General features: G+C 41.6%; 2 protein-coding genes across 4 annotated transcripts in view; one reads left to right on the top strand and one right to left on the bottom strand.

Moving 5' to 3' along the window:
- LOC121020328 (histone H2B type 1-A) overlaps nt 1–17,591 on the top strand; it is a 448,453-nt gene that overhangs the window by 76,390 nt on the left and 354,472 nt on the right. The gene's annotated exons all lie outside the window — the stretch shown is intronic.
- The window catches only part of SLC17A1 (solute carrier family 17 member 1), a 35,822-nt gene continuing 22,694 nt past the window's right edge, over nt 4,464–17,591 (bottom strand). For both annotated transcript variants that reach the window (XM_040460314.1, XM_040460313.1), the window contains exons 11-13: nt 14,869–14,959; nt 5,615–5,754; nt 4,464–4,979 (exon numbers count right to left, since the gene is read on the bottom strand). In XM_040460314.1, the coding sequence (XP_040316248.1) occupies nt 5,617–5,754; nt 14,869–14,959 (229 nt within the window). In that variant the 3' untranslated portion in view covers nt 4,464–4,979; nt 5,615–5,616. The remainder of the gene's footprint in view (nt 4,980–5,614; nt 5,755–14,868; nt 14,960–17,591) is intronic.

Below are 17,591 nucleotides of genomic sequence, written 5' to 3'. Positions count from 1 at the left end.
CCTAGAAACCAGAGAATCAACTTACAAACCATCCTAGCAAGGTATCTCGGCCCCAGTTACGTTTCTCAGTTTAAAAAAATTAATCTATTCAAACAATATCTTCCCTATATCCCAGCCCAAACTTGTAAGAAAATATAAGAAGTAAAAATCCCATTCAGGAAATATAAGTTAAATTTGATAAGAAATGCATAGGAAATACGTAAAGCAAACTGTAGCACTGGGCTGAAGAAAAAGTGAACCTCCCTTTGGCATTGGGGGGGGGGGTAGTCTTACTACGTTCTCTTAAGGGAGGTCATGCTATTACAGCAATCTTAATTTCTCCCAAATAGATTTAGTGCAATCTCATGCAATTAGATTGCAATTCGGTGCAACTTAAGTACTGCGGTTAAGTCTTTATTAAAATGGCCCAATGATTATAAACTTTCCTGGAATTAAAAGCAGCCGAGGCTACATATTATCATCCTCAAAAATAAAAATAATAACAGTTGTTTGATCAGCCTGATAGTTACATCTATTAAAAATTTAGACCAACCACTATATTAATAACAGGTCCTTGTAACAATAGATATTAAACTATGTATTAAGCCCAGAAACACATATAAACATATCAAAGTTTATTTTACCAAAAGTTGCTATTTTAAATCAGAAGAAAGAAATGTGAAGTATTCCCCCCAAAAAATGTTGGTAGAACTCAATCACTTGGAAAACAAGTCTGAATCCCGACTTAAGCTGCGCGATAAACATCTGTACATGAAGTAAAGACAGTAAAGAAACAATGAACTTTTAGGAAGGAACCGTCTATGCTGTGTGCGGTCGGTTTCTCTCTTTCTCTCCTTTTCCCTCGGTGTGAGCTCAATGATGGCAAGGTCAAAGACTGCCCTAACTGGTTGAGGCAGCCCATTTGTAAAGCCTGCAAGGACCTCAGATTAACGCACAGTCGTGACAAATCACAGTATTGCATTCCTGAAACTAATATAACCTGTATGTTAACTGCACTGGAATTAAAATTAAAAAAATAATAAAAATGAATAAAAACTAAAACTAACACAAAAAGCTCTCAGGAGATTGAAGTCTGCTGATGGTCGGTCTTGGTATCCTGGTGAGAGTGTCAGTGGGGGACAGGCCGGGGCAGTGACCGCCCACAGGTGCACCGGCTAGGGGAACCTTTTCTGTCACCCATGCGGCTTCACTCTGACATTCTTCATTCTGCAGGGCCATACGGGTCCACTTGTCTTTACACACCCAAACACATTCACCTAAAGCCACCCGGTCAATAAAACCCCTTTATATCAACAAAACAGAACATACAACAAGTTTACAGATTTTCGGACCACATAATTATGGCATCTAATTTACAAAGCCTCTAAGCCAAGTTTTCTATTGTTGCACAAACCACTGGCAGTCCTGATGACATTATATACAGTTCTGTGTGGTCTTTACTGATTTCCCGCCCCACCTCACCCTCAAACAAAGGCAACTACAACCAACGTACAAAAAGACAAAAAACTAGGGAACTACCTCATGCCAGAACCATCAGGGGCTGTTTGCTAAATTAGTGACCGGGAGGACCCAAAGAATAGGTGACATTGGAGTCAACTCACAGCTCCCTGCCAGACGCCTGGGCTCTGCTCCTTCTTCAGAAAGGGCAGGAGAGGAAACCGCCTCCGGGTCAGGGCGGCCGGGTCCTTCCTGCAGCAGGAAGTGGGCGGAGCAAGTGCACCGGGGAACCAGAGGCGATCTTGCAATTCCGGGGGGGCCAGGCCCTCGGTGCGCAAAGGCTCTGCGCCCGAGGGGAGACGCGTGACCGTGACTGCCCTCTGACATTTTCCCCCAGCTGCTTCGCTCGAGATGGAAAATTGACAGGGACCAACTTTGCAACAATGTGTCAGTGTGACTGAGCCGAGCAAATACTGCGGATCCTGCAGACCAGCTGAGCGCTGCTGCCTCGTGGCCCAGTGCCCCGAGGATGCAGGGTGTTGAAGAAGCCTTGCTTCCTCCTCCCAGAGCCGCAAAACTGAGAGCGGGGGCCAAAGAGGACGCTTCTGGGACCCCGCCACCGGTGCTGGGGTCCCCGCGCTGGCTGTCACCTGGCCTTGGGTCTGCAAGGTGGATTTAAAGCTCCCAGCCCTCCGGCACCCGCCCAATGGAAGCTGCAGAGGCCGCCGAGGTAAACAGGGGGTTCCACCTCTGCTGTGTTTGGGGAGTGACACCCTCAGGCAGGCGCCGTCCGTCCGGGCAGGAGCAAAGTTACTAGAAAAGTCCAAGGGGTGAGATGTTTTGGAGGGGAAAAGAAGGCAGCAAAAGAGAGTATTACCTGCTAGTGAGAAATGGACACCTTTTCCAAGAAGGTTTAATCAGAGCGTGTAAGCGGAGTCAGCATTTGAAATATTCCCTGTACCTTCGGAATTATTAGCGGGGGCAAGGAAGCAAGAGGAGGAGGAGGACAGATAAGAGGGACATGGTTTTAGTGGAGTATAAAATACAGTATAAAATACAAACATGAAGTGTATGTGTCATGATAACAAAGGCTGCTGGGTTAAACTCACCCCTGCAAAGGAGACAGTGCTCAGCGTGGGGGAAGTATTTGTAAGAAACACAGATTAAGTGAAATGGCTCAGAAAGGTAGAAACCAAAGGCGACGGCACTGCATTCCAGAGAATCTGAAGCAAGCACACACACAAGAAATGTGAGAGGGCAGTAATTTTAGACAATTTTAGAAAATCAAAGTTAACCTTTCCAGGGGGACACACTTACCGAATCTTTTTTGATATTGTAATATAACATCAGGATGTTCAATAAAAACTGCTTGGAGGGGAGCCTGGGTGGCTTAGTCGGTTAAGCGTCTGACTCTTGACCTCAGCTCAGGTCATGATGTGAGGATTTGTGAGTTCGAGCCCCGTGTTGGGCTCTGCACTGACAGCCCGGAGCCTGGTTGGGATCCTCTCTCTCTCTCTCTCTCTCTTCCTGTCCCTTTCTCTATCTCTCTCAAAATAAGTAAACATTAAAAAAAATTTTTTAAGCTGCTTGGACATAAATGGAAACTAAAAGAGATAATAATGAAAACTTCAATATACCTTGTAGATTTTAATAGGTCAACTATGTAGAAACAAATAAGATTTTTGGGTCTGAATATGATTACTGCCATAGCTATGCCCAGCTCCATATCTTGGAAATAGAGGATAAACCTTTGCTATGGAGTATTTCCCAGATTTCTTATGTGCTTATTCATAAGGACAACCTCAGTAGTTTCTCTATTAAAATAATTTGTATGAGCTCCCATGTTTTTAGCTTCTGGTTGTGTTTCCTTCACTTGCACAAAATTAACTAACAAAGACATGTTTAATTCCAGATCCAGAGTTTTGCCATTTCTAATCAGCAACCTTGCATATAAATGCATCTTGATGAATTTTTGTGATGCACCATTATGGGAACTCTTACTACTGGCAATACTGAGTCAATTGAAATTTTTCTAATGTTTGTTTATTTTTGAGAGAGAGACAGAGCATGAGCAGGGGAGGGGCAGAGAGGGAGGGAGTCACAGAATCCGAAGCAGGCTCCAGTCTCCGAGCTGTCAGCACTGAGCCCGACTTGGAGCTCAAACCCATAGACCGCAAGACCATGACCGGAGGTGAAGTCGGATGCTTTACCCACTGAGCCACCCAGGCGCCCCTATTGAATTTTTGATTGATACCTACCAAATTTCCCTCCAACCATCATTTGGACCATTTCTTTCAATAAATTCGCTAACCAGTTATTATTATCGCTTAACGGGAAAAAATTTATTTCTGTATTAATTGATCAGCAAAGTTACCGGGTGTGTTTACTGTTTCTGTAGCTTTCCAGTCAACCCACTTTGATTTTCAAGGTAAGCAATCATGTCATTTACACATAACGTGAATTTCACCCTTTCCCAGGGTTGATTCCTTTATTTCGCTCTCAACTCCTTCCTCTTAAGTGAAAACCTCACTGCTTATTGCACAGACGAAATGCCAACCCGTGTACTGACCCGCCACGTGGCTGCTCATAAATCCCACCTTCTCTGGAGCTACTTCGGATTCACTCTAGGTTATGTCCAAGGCCCACGCCTGCAGTGTGCTTGGGTTTCATCCTCTCTGGATGACTCAAATACTTTCATTCTGCGTGTGCGCCTCTCTCCCACGGTGAAACCGCATGACTGAATAATGTCATCAGCTTAGGTGTTACTACTACACCTAAGTCTAAGACAGACAAACAATCCACGTTCCCCCACAGGGACTGTGTCATTTATCTGCTCCCTTTTACAGTGCTGTTTGTTCTTGCTGTCTCCATTTCCTCCGCTCACATTCCCTCCTTCCTCACCCCCACTCCCCCTTCTCTCCCTCCGTCCCCCTCCCTCTCCCCTTCCTTCCTTCCTTCCTTCCTTCCTTCCTTCCTTCCTTCCTTCCTTCCAAAACACAGGTAGAGAAAACTGCCTGAAACAAACATGTAATTCCGTGAACACTCTTTTAATCACCACTGTGGACATAAAAGAATATTGCCAGAACCTCATAAGTTTTCCATGTGGTCTGTCCTAATCACATCTTCCTCCCCTTAAAAGTAATAACTATCCTGACATTTAGAACAATGTCTTCTCTGCGTGTCTTTACGGATTGGCCACCCTCCACCCTGATAGTGTTGCCAGTTTTTAAAAATGTAATGCTTTTAAAGTCACTTTTGATCTAGACGCTCCCCCTCCTGTCCCTTTTCTTTTTCTTTGTAATTTGTCTGTTAAAAAATCTACTAAGGCCTTTGACTGTAAAATTCCCACAGTTTAGATTTGCTGACGATGTCCTTAGGATTTTGGTCCACGCATTCTGCACTCTCCAGTCTCTGTCTTTCTTGCAAAACAGCAGCTGCTATCTACAGGCTTGACTGTACTCAGCTGATGTTCTTAGCAAGACCCTGGTGACGTGTGTTCTTGGGTCAGGATGTACACGGTGTGTCTGTATCTCTCTTTGCCGCTGTCGGGGCAAAAACAAAACAAAACAAAACAAAAAAACAGATCCCTTTATTCACTAGAGTTTGTTCAGTAAAGATATCCTACATATACCAATTCTTATTTATGCATTAGGGGAAATAATTCTATAAAGACACACGTCTACTCTTTATTTACCTCTGACAGAGTTGAAAGAAGAAAGGCACAGTATCAGATTCTCTTTTGAACTTGAATGTGCCCTTAGTCTCCATCATTCGTTCTAGTCAGGGTCACCTTTAAGGTACCTCTTGCCAAACCCATTAGTAAATTCCAGACCTTATGTAATTTGACTTCTGGGTAACATTTCCCTCCCGGGGTGATACCACATTCTCCAGCTGTGCTCCCTGCTCAACCCAGGGCCCTGCCCAGTCCCCCCTTGGAAGCCTTCCCTTCTCTTCCTCATCCTTAAGGTTAGACAGTCCCAGCCCTACTGGTTCCCCAGAATCTCAGAGCGACACCTCTTCTGGGCTGCGTGCTGTCCCCACCTGGACATGGCCCCCTTCCCCCAAACCCAAACTTGTACCCCGCCCAGCACCACAGTCTGCTCAGGGGGTACCCTCAACCCTGCCCTCTCCTGCACCCCCACTTTCAAAATCGGACCTCAAGCCGATCGCTTCTTACCTTCAGAGGCGTGTTTGTTCTGGTCTGTCTTTATCCCAGTCCTGAATTTCTGCTTTCCCAAATATGAGACAGAAAAGTAGGCTTGTCACATTAACGCCTGCCGTCAGGAAGAAGATTTTAAACCAGCCAGATTCTGGATTCTGAGGATTTTAGTGCAAAGTAATTATAAATTAGTGGGCTTGAGGTGCTTTTTAACACTTCCAATATCATATTAAAATCAGTACAGGTTTAGCACAAATCACTTTACAGACATGGAAAAACACACTCATAAGGAGCAAAAAAAATTTGTCAGTTCACTCTACAAAGATAATTACCATTTATCTTCCTCCTTTTTTGATTTGTGTCTATGTGCATATAATTTTTCATATATCAAAATGGCATTATGATGTACATAGTGCCCAAGCCAAGAATGCATATATTTTTATTTAGAATTATAAACGTGTTTAAAAAAAAAAGAAATATGAACGTTTGCATATCAAGAAATATTCAACCTTTACTGACTTATTAGTAATCCAGAGTTTAGATTTATAAAATGTGTAAAACATCCCTTATTTCCTTATATTTAAGTGGTTTTTCACTTTTTGCTGCTATAAATTGGAGCACTTTTGAACAAAAGTTATCAAATACCTTTTCCTTATTCCTAACTCATTTTCTCTTTGAGATCTTGTAATATTCAGCCACTTTAACTTTCATAGAAAATGGCTTACTTAATCATGGTGTCATAGGCATATATTTTAATATGCTGGTGGACTCTATGCACAGGTAATTTATGTCATTTTTGCATCTATATTCAAAGATGGCATTGAATTTTAATTATGTTTGAGATCTGTTTTACCATTTTGCCTTTTAACTTTTGCCTTTTAACTCAAACAATTGAGGGTCAGCCGCTTAGCTGTTTAGAGTGTGTATTTCTCTGGCAAAACTATCTTATTCAGCTACTTCTAAGCTACGTGACCCAGAAACATTTTTCCCTCTAATTCTTAGTGTCTCCAGCTATAAATGGCCAAAATGACATAGAAACATCATGGGATTTATGGGTTTACTGAATCCGATCATGCATGCAAGTGTCAGACGCTCATATACTCAACCCATAACAGCTATTAGTCTCATTACTCCGCACCCTTTGAAATCAGGAAAAACAAACTCCTGTTTGCTATCTTATCCTGCAGCAAAATGCTAGCAAACCCAGTTGCTCAAGAAAAGTAAGTTACAGGTATATACAATGTAAATGCAGAAGAACAAAATAACATGATGTACAGAGAACAGAGTGTCCCCCTGGGGAGAAAGAATCAAAGTCAGTTCGCACATTGTGGAAAAATCTAAAGAGCAGTTTATCAACCCATACACAAAATACCTATGGGGGAAAAATGAAATTTGTGCAAAGTCCCCTATGAAGAAAACTGCACACCTAGAAGCAGTATCAGTGAAAATACACAAAGAAAGAGGCACAGTCAAGCTTCCATGCTGGACTTCAATTCCAAATCACAATGAATTGTATTAACTTCAAATCATCGCAAACTGTATTATTTGTCGTTGAATTTCTGGGCAGGTCTCGCTCCTTTTCTTGACTTTGCCAATGAGCTGCCAAGCGTGGCATGTTTAAATTAGAGAGATCAGTATAATTAAATATATTTAATGTCTAGTCTGGAAACATGTTTTTATTTCTCAAGGTCTACTCCTAAATTATATATATATATATATTTTTTTTTCCTAAATTATATTTTAAATAAAACCGATGATGATTTGGTCAAGTTGCGAAAAAAATACATTCTGGATGATGAAGTTTCATTTCAAACCGTGGGCATGGATTTATTTAAAAAAAAAAAAACAAAAAAAAAACCAAACAGGGGCGCCTGGGTGGCGCAGTCGGCTAAGCGTCCGACTTCAGCCAGGTCACGATCTCGCGGTCCGTGAGTTCGAGCCCCGCGTCGGGCTCTGGGCTGATGGCTCAGAGCCTGGAGCCTGTTTCCGATTCTGTGTCTCCCTCTCTCTCTGCCCCTCCCCCGTTCATGCTCTGTCTCTCTCTGTCCCAAAAATAAATAAACATTGGAAAAAAAAAATTAAAAAAAAAGAAAACTTTTTTCCTGATAATATAGCAATGCCATCTTTCTTTGGTTAATGTTTGCTTCATTCTTTTTTTATGCCGTCCTTACAACTTTCAATATTTCTATCTCTTTATTCTAGGCAGGTATCTTATATATAAATGGCCTAAGAATGGATTGAGTTTTTAATCCAGTCTTAAAAACTTTGTCCTTTAACCACAGAAGTTAGTACGCCTATATTTATTGTGACCACTGGCGTATTTGCTACAATTTCTGTGTTTTCAATCTTTCCTATATATTAACCATATTCTTACTCACCCCCCCCCACACATATCATTTCTTCTTTCAAATCGAGGGGGTTTTGCCTTTTTTTTTTTTCCGCATCGCATGTTTCTCCTCTACCCTGGTTTGAAAGTTTCACATTCTGCCTATTTTTAATGTTACCCATATACCAAAAAAAGAAAATTGTAATATTAATCCCTATATTTTAAAAAATCAGAAGGACCAGGAGGAGGGTAAACAGGGAGTTGTTCAGTGAGGAAAAAGTTTCAGTCATGCAAGATAACAAAGTTCTAAAGATCTGTTGTACGACAATGTACACATAGTTAACAATACTCTTAATACTGTAATGTACACTTAAAAATTAAGAGGACAAATTTATGTGTCTTTTACTACAATAAATTTAGAAAAAAAAAAGTCAGAGAAGAATCCTATAGCCTCTGAATAAAAACTGATTCATGAAAAAAAATTAGCTCTTTAGTTTCTCATCAGTGTCTCCCAGATTATTTTTTCTTATACTCTAGCTCTGTCTTGTTTTTCCTTATAACTATACATGTTGTGTTATTAACAGTATGTTATAAAGTCAGTATTTTTAAAAATTATGTTTATGTTACTTTCCTTTTGAAAGAGAGAGAGGGAGAAAATGAGTGGGGGAGGGGCAGAGAGAGAGAGGGAGACACAGAATCCGAAGCAGACTCCGGGCTCTGAGCTGTCAGCACGGAGCCTGATGCAGGGCTCGAACCCACAACGGTGAGATCATGACCTGAGCTGAAGTCGGACAGTAAACCAATTGAGCCACCTAGGTGCCCTTATAAAGTCAGTATTCTAAAAAAATTTCTCCAGTACCGTCTTGCATATTTTGGGGTGTGTTCTAATTCCAAAACAATTCCTTTTGTTAGTAGTGTGAATGATGCCATATATATATAAAATGCCCACTAGGTAACATTTCTGGTATTTATAAACGCTGCTATTTAAGTATGTTGATTTCATTTTGAGCAAACTTACTGAACTCCATTCTTCCTTTCTTCCATTTTCTATTTTTTATTGCTCGTGTTGGTTTTCTGAAGCCTTATTTTATTCTCTCTGATTCTTTAATCTATATTTTTCTTTCCTTTTAAAACAGCGTCTAGAAATTCCAGTCCAGTGTTAAAAAGTTGATAAGTAATGTAGGTATGAGCATCCTTTTCTCATTTCTCACCTTCAGGAGTATGCATCTTATTTTTTATTCAACTTTTTCATTTCCTTATTGTTTCTTTTATAAACTGTCAGCTGCCATCATATACAAAGCTTTGTGAGGTTACATTACTGACGAAACATCGTCACTTAACATCATCTAATGCAAATAATTGCTTTTACCACCTTTTCCAAATGCAAACACCTGTTTTGAAACACTTTAAGTTCTTCTTCTTTTCTTTTGGAATGAAATATCTAGCTTTATATTTTTTTTTGGAATTTTTTTTTTTGGTTTTATTTAAATTCCAGCAGTTAACATACAGTGCTATATTCCTTTCAGGAGTACGATATAGTGATTCAACACATCCATACGTTACCTGGTGAGAAGTCACCCCCACCCCGTGACCATCCGTGAGTTCTCGATAGTTAAGAATCTGTTTCTTGGTTTGCCTCTTTCCCTCTCTTTTTTTCCCCTTTGCTCATTTGTTTTATTTCTTAAATTCCACATGTGAATGAAGTCTTATGGGATTTGTCTTTCTTTGACTGATTTCACATCGTGTAATACTCTCTACCTCTATCCACATCAGAAATGCATCTTAAGGGGCGCCTGGGTGGCGCAGTCGGTTAAGCGTCCGACTTCAACCAGGTCACGATCTCACGGTCCGTGAGTTCGAGCCCCGCGTCGGGCTCTGGGCTGATGGCTCAGAGCCTGGAGCCTGTTTCCGATTCTGTGTCTCCCTCTCTCTCTGCCCCTCGCCCGTTCATGCTCTGTCTCTCTCTGTCCCAAAAATAAATAAACGTTGAAAAAAAAATGCATCTTAAATTTCTTCATCCGGTAAAAATAATCTATAGTATTTTGGCGTAAAAAATTTCCACATTGGGGTGCCTGGGTGGCTCAGTCGGCTGAGTGTCCGACTTCGGCTTAGGTCAGGATCTCGCAGTTTGCGAGTTCGAGCCCCACGTCGGGCTCTGTGCTGACAGCTCAAAACCTGCAGCCTGCTTCAGATTCTGTGTCTCCCTCTCTCTCTGTCCCTTTCCTGCTCATGCTCTGTCTCTCTCTGTCTCTCAAAAATGAATAAACATTAAAAAAAAAAAGTTGAAAAAAATTTCCACATTAAAGAAGTTCCTTTCTTTCCTTATTTTGCTAATCGGATGCAAAAAAAAAAAAAAAACGTATACGTAGCTATTGGAATTTTATGTGCCAATTGAGATAATCATAGAAGTTTTTTTTCTACGTTGATCTAATGCGACGAATTATACCAGTAAATACACTTACATTAAACTATCTTTGCTTTACCGAAATAAAATCCACTTGGTCATGAGGTATTGTTTTTTAATATACTCTTAGCTTTGGTTGACTAATAATTTCTTTAGGACTTTTGCATCTCTGTTCATGAGTTAAATAGGCCTAAATATTTCTTCCGTTGCTATCATCTGGTTCTGGAATCAAAATTATACAAACCTTATAAGTGCTTTCAGAATTCTTTTTCTTAATTTCCGGTATCAGTAGTTGAGAACAGGAATAAACTATCCAATATTAGGTAGCACACAGCTGGTAAGCCACCTCGGCCTGAGTTCAGGTTCAAGATGTTTGAATGCTACTTCAGGTTTTCCATTTTGATTGGTCCATCCGTGGTCTCTATCTTTCGTGAGCCAATTTGGGTAAATTATATATTTTTAGAAATGATTTTGTTCATCCAGGTTTCCCCACTTTTCAGCCTGGGGTTGTTCTGAATATTCTTGGCTTTTTTTTTTTTTTTTAATTTTTTTTCAACGTTTTTATTTATTTTTGGGACAGAGAGAGACAGAGCATGAACGGGGGAGGGGCGGAGGGAGGAGACACTTTAGTCCTTGTCTTTCGCTCCAGGCTCTGAGCCATCAGCCCAGCGTTTGACGCGGGGCTCGAACTCACGGACCGTGAGATCGTGACCTGGCTGAAGTCGGACGCTTAACCGACTGTGCCAGCCAGGCGCCCCTTAATCTACATTGTCCCTGAAAACATTTCCCTTTTCTCATTTGGCATTTTATTTGAATCTTTTCTCTTCTATCCTGCTCCAGAAAGTTTATCTGATTAATCTTTTCACGTTACCAACTTTAAGTTTTATATATCTTCTCTATGGTTTTATTAACTGTAGAATTTACTTATTTGCCCCCTTATTACTTTAGTCCTTGTCTTTCGGGTTCACTCTGTTGTTTTTCTCCCCCCCCCCAAGTTCTGGAGTCGAATGCTCCGTTTATTTATTTTTGGTTGTTTTTCTGGTGTTTTCTTTTATAAATTAGGTGAAGTTGTAAATTAATGTCCCATATACTTCCAAATGTACCAATTTCACCATCATTGAGTTCAAGTATTACTTGATTCTTTTTTTGATGTTCTCTTAAACCTAATAATTATTTACTGTTATGTTGTTCAGTTTTATAAACGTACGTGACCTTCTTAGAAATCCTGTCGGTATTGATTTTGGGTGTTATTGCACTTTGGTTTTCTATAGGATACTGGTCCTCTGGAATCTGATTTACCATCTTTTCTCAGTGGGAGAACCGAGTCAAATCACTGAGCTTGCCAATATAGGCAATTAACGATCTAAGACATTTCTTATTTTCGAAATATACGTGGCTTTTTCTACGTGTCTTTTCTCTTTCATTTCTGTCATAAATGAACTGTGATTGGAGGACACATTTTGTGTAATCACAGTCCTGTTTACAATTGCTAGGATTTACATAATGGCACAGTATGTGGTCAGATTTTGTTAATGTTCCGGGACACCTTGAAAGGAATGAGGATTCTGCGGTTGTTGAGTGGGGCATTACTCTGTACGTGTCAGTTAGGCCAAGTGTGTTAATTGTGTTGCTCACGTCTTTTATACTCGTATAGATTTGTCCTCCTTTTTGCAACAACTACGATAAGTGATGTATTGATATCTTTCACCATAGATGTCTGTGTACCTTTTAATGGCAGAGATTTGTGGGTGTTTTGGTTACACCGGGGTGCATAGCAGGTTGGCTGGGAGCTGTGCTCCAGTCCCCTCGTTCCCAGACCCTGGACGGTAGGGATGCGGTCACCATTGGGATTGTTACCAGTCGCTGTGTCAGAGCACGAGAACGGCCTCCTGATTCGTAACGCTTCTCTTCGGAATTAACCCGTATAACTTCATCTCCTATGTCGTTGGCCAAAATAACTCGCATGAGTACATTTAACTCCATGGAAGTGGGAAAAGGCCAAGAAGAGAACCAGAAAAATTATTGCAGCTGCGGTAATTAACCTCCTGCTCTGCCCTTCTGGTCACCACAGATCTGGTTGACTCACCTTACCCCACACAGAACACATTAATCAAGGCCGAGCACTCATTCGATCACCTCAGGACCCGATCAGAGGGCGTTCAAGTGCACAGCGAGAGGTAGCCCTCGGGATGCCTGCCTCACCTCCGTAAACCAGCTGCTGCTGTCTGTCTCCCAATCTGGCTTCCAGAAAGGAAGGATTTATGATGGCTGTTGGATGGCCGTGCTACCACAGGATACGGCACGATGGAGCTTCCGGCCTTTTAAGTTGCCTTTACTAACAGAATTGGCCCAAATTACTCTCTCATTACTGGAATCAGAAGCCTCACCAATTCTCTTGTTAGCTGCATTTAATCCGAAATTTTTTGTTTCATTTTTTATATTCTTGGTTACCACAGGTTAGATTTGGTTCTTTGTCAGATGCTATGCTTCTTTATATTTTTGATCCTCTCTTTTGCTTCTTTAAATACATACATAGGGGCACCTGGGTCAAGCGTCCGACTTCAGCTCAGGTCATGATCTCGTGGTTCGTGAGTTCGAGCCTCGAGTCGGGCTCTGTGCTGACAGCTCGGAGCCTGGAGCCTGCTTCGGGTTCTGTGCCTGCCTCTCTCTCTGCCCCTCCGCTGCTCGTGCTCTGTCTCTCTTTCTCTCTCTCTTTCGAAAATAAACATTTAAAAACATTTTTTAAATATTTACATAGATTTCAAATACCTTTAAAGATATATTCCAAATTTTTTTTATTCTCTCACATGACCCCTTGTTTCTTCACGTGTCTGGTGATTTTTGGTTGATTGTGAAATCACATTCCCTAATCTTCCCTGCACGAGAAAATCCTGGAGTATGAATTTAGGGTGAGTTTCTCCAGAGAAATTTCACTAGTTTCTACCAGGCATCTGTGGCCTCCTCGAAATTTCAATTCTTGGCTTACGGCACTTGAAACCAGTCGGGTTTGAATCTGGGCCCCCAAACCTTGTGAAAATTGGTGTATTGATTCAGGTATTCAGAAGGTCTTTATTCTGTTTTTCCTTTCCCTCCGAAGCAGGGGCTGAGACAGACCAGCTCCCCCACTGGACGGAGACAGCTTTGGCTGTCTCTGGAGCCACGTTTCCTCCGAGCCTTCGGAAACCAGCGGAGAAGTCAGCTCACCTGACAAGCTTTTGGAGGTGCACTCAGCACGTCTGAGCGAGGTAAACCCAAAAACAGACCGAGTGGGCTCTGTGCTGGGGGCGGGGGGCAGCCTGGGCTCCTGGAGCTCTGCCTTTCCACGGAGGCCACCTCTCTCATCCGGGAGTTTCCACGCGTATAGTGATTTCTCCTGCCTTCCCGATACCTTACGTATGTGGAGCATGATGGTGGAGGGCTCCCCTCTTTGGGAAATCTGGCCATGGCAGACACAGACCATCTCTCCTTGGCCCGGGTCATCAGGGCCACGTAGAGGAATTGCCTGGATCCTGCTACACCACAGCTCATGGGCTTTCCCCCAAAGACACCAAGTTTGTATATGACCTTCACGGGGCTGGCGGTGTGAAGGGGCAGTCCTTTGTGATCACAGATTTATGCCGGCATGTCTGTCCCGACTTTTTTTTTTTGAGTGATTTTGGGATGTTATCTCTTGTTCCTGGTTTGTCCATCACAGCTGAAGAGGAAGGTCACCCAGGGCGGCCCGTGGCTTCAGCGGGCGTTTATGTCCCGGGGATCAAGCTCTTCCTTCGTGTTCGATCTCTGAAATTTTCTCTTGCGTCTTTTTCAAGATCAGCTCGGCACGTAGAATGATTGTGTAAGCTTGATAGGGCATTTTAGTGTTCTTAAAAGAAGGGTTTCAGGTAACCCTGCCCACAACACTTGTAGAAACACAAGTCAGCCTTTCTAGAAGTGTTTCTTCTGGTCTTTCATTCTAATTTGCTCCTGATTTTCAATTCCTTTTCTAGCAAAACTGTCTCTTGTTACTTATATCACCATTCACCCAGCCAAATTCCTGTTTTGATCAGGCCACACGCCCATTATTAAAAATCACAGAGGTCCTGGGCACGTGGCTGGCTCAGTCGTTTAAGAGTCAGACTTTGGCTCAGCTCATGATCTCAAGGTCTTGTGGGTTTGAGCCCCGCATCCAGCTCTGCACTGAGAGCTCAGAGCCTGGAGCTGGCTTTGGATTCTGGTTCTCCCTCTCTCTCTGCCCCTCCCCACTTGTGTGTGCTCTCTCTCTCTCAAATATTTTTTTTTTTTTTTAAATCACAGAGGTCCAATTCTGTCCCCCTGACCAACGACGAAAATGTTCCCAGCACAACTAATTGACATCCAGTGAGAAAGAAATTGTATTATCTGTAGGTTTGGAGGGATGCCTGATCTGACCAGGTTTGATGTGACAGAATATCTCATTGCTCACCTCTGGCAGATGTCACCTCTACAATTGTTTGTATATCCATTACCTTCTTTCTGCACAATTAATATGAGAACGGTAGTCGCCCATGTCTGAATGCTCCTTACCTCATTCAGGATCATTCCACACAGAATGGAAGAAATTAGTCCTCCTATCATTCCAATTACATTTGTAACTCCCTTAAGAAATCCATAATAACTGTGCGAAAAAGAACGACAAAACACAGATGTAAAGTCGTACAAACACTACAGGAAAAGCCAGCCTAATGAAATGAGGTTTAAGAGAGCTAACTGTTTATTTCCTGAATTTTTCATTCCTCTCCTCCTCAAATTCCATTAAAATGTCAAAAAAGTATGCCGATATAATTAACTTTCCGGTTACAGCACAAAGTCAGAAAAGTTGGCTTTTTAAGAGATTGAGAAAATGAGACCATATAGAGTGACAGCCAGCAGGATTAGGAAATCTGTAAATACAGTTGAGAAATTCGGAAAGTGGTGTTTATTGGCAATAGAAACCGGTTTAGGGTTAATACAGAACCGAAGGACTCTATTCACCTGGCCTGTTGCCCTAGTCCCAGATCCTGGCCCCAGCGACTGCTCCAGTCCTCAGACAAGGAGGGCGGAAGCTAGTTTCCAAACAACAGTGCTTGGCCAGTCCTGGGTACCCAGACCCAGCTCTGCCACAAGTCAACTACAAAAGCAGGGAAGCCCCAGAGAACGATCAGTAGACTAGGGGTCAAATCTATCTGTCAATCCACAGAGCACAAGGAAGTGCCTTTCAGAGAGCGGAATCAGTGTCTTACCGAGAAATGAGTTCTCTCCAGGATAGGGAGAAGGTCACCAGACCTTTCCTGCCTAACAGATTTCCCCATTAGAGGTTCTGTGTGTTCTTCCTTTTTCTGAAAGTGAGGGTTTTCTGTTTGCTTTGTTGTGTCCATTGGATTTTGTGTCCCTGGGTCTATTTTATTCCTCCTCTGCCTTCACATGTGGGAGGCTGTGTGTAGTTGGTCTGTTAGTTTCTGTGTCTTAAGAGAGGCATCACCTAGGGACCCAGAGTCTCTGCAAGCAGCCGTAGGCAGTCACTGGGTGCAAATTTGATTTGCTTTTTCGGGGGAGCTAGAGGGTGTGTCCTAATGTGTAAAGAAGAACATTTATGATCGTGAGCAGCCACAGGTGCAGATCGGGGCAGAGACCTCCAACTGTCCCCGGAAGGTAGAGTTCCCTTTTTCATTTTAGCGGTAGGACCCCTAAGGTCTTTGTGGGAATTGGGCCACTGAGGACTTTTGTGGGCCTTTGTCACATTTGCCTTCATGAGCCCCTCTCCCCATAACGATATTAAAAATTATATTTTATGACTGTGTGTGTGTGTGTTGAAGAACTTTTCAGTGTCATCTAGTTGTCAGATTTACTGACATGAAGTTGTCCATAATATGATTTCCTTTTTATATGCTGTGACTTACCATAATGCACACTTTGATGTTACTCATTTGACCATTTTTCTCTTTATTTTTCTTAATCAGCCTTCATTATTTTATCAATTTTATTAATTCCCAAAGAACCAACCTGTGACATTATCGATTTTATGTTATGACTTTTTTCCCCCTAATCTTCATAATTTGGGGGGAGGGTTAAATTTGCTCCTTTTTTCCTGGCTACTTGAGATCAAAACATGCTTACTGATTTGAAGACTTAACTGTCTTTCGACGTATATGTTTAAAGCTATACATGTCTCTCTGGGCATGATTTTAAAACCATCCCACATACTTTGAAATGTCCTATTTCATTATAATTTAGTGAAAGTATTTTCTAATTCCAACTGTGATTTCTTCTTTAACTCAGACATTAATTTGAAAGCAATAGGTTGTGTGTCATTTACTTTTGATGGCAACCTTAATTCACTGTGATCTAAGAATATACAGTAAAACCTTGGTATGTGAGCATAATTCGTTCCAGAAACATCCTTGTAATTGAAAGCACGTGTATATCAGAGTTAATTTCAAGAACCGTTGGCTCAGTTGTGATCAGGTGACATTTGGCCTCATGTACAACTCGTATTGCAAGATGTCGCTCGTTTATCAAGTTAAAATTTATTAGAAATGTTTGCTTGTCCTGCAGAACACTCACAGGACAAGTTACTCGCAGTCCAAGGTGTTACTCTTCTGAATGATTTCAATCGTTTTAAATTAATTGCAGCTCGCTTTATGACCCAGCATATTGTCAGTTTCAGTAACTGTCCTGTAGGCAACTGAAAATAATTGGGATCTCTCCTCGTTGAGCACAGTGTCGTGTTCCATATTCGTCAATTAGGTCAAGCCCGTCACATTTTGTTCTTGTCATTCTAGTCGTCCACGTCCTTACTAACTTCGTGTCTCCCCCATATTTTGTACAAGCTGTTCAAAGAGGTTATGAAAATTTCTCCCTCCATGGTACGTTTGTCTAGCTCTTTGAGTCCTCTCTGTTCGTACTGAACATAAATTAAGGCTGTATTCTTGGATTCAGAGGTATAATTCTGATATTTTTCTCTTCACCATTGTGAACTAACACTTTATTTCTAGTAGTGTTCCACTTTTTCCGATACTAGCATAGTTGTTTCAAGTTTCTTTTGGTTAATATTTGCGTGGGATACCTCTCTATATCCTTTAATTGCATCCGTGCTATGTCCTCATGTTTATTGCATGTTTTATTTGTAGCAGGCTACAGTGTCCTTTATCATTGAGCTGGACAGTCTTGATACTCACTTGGAATATTTCATCCATATTGGTCTAATACAATAACTGATATACTTAAGACTGTCTTTATCTCTTCACTATTTTCTTTTTGACGTCCGCTTT

This window comes from Herpailurus yagouaroundi, unplaced genomic scaffold (genome assembly GCF_014898765.1).
Source record: "Herpailurus yagouaroundi ecotype Mexico unplaced genomic scaffold, PumYag 250, whole genome shotgun sequence".
In the NCBI taxonomy this organism is placed as follows: domain Eukaryota; kingdom Metazoa; phylum Chordata; class Mammalia; order Carnivora; family Felidae; genus Herpailurus; species Herpailurus yagouaroundi.
This window is presented reverse-complemented; position numbering and strand designations above follow the sequence as displayed.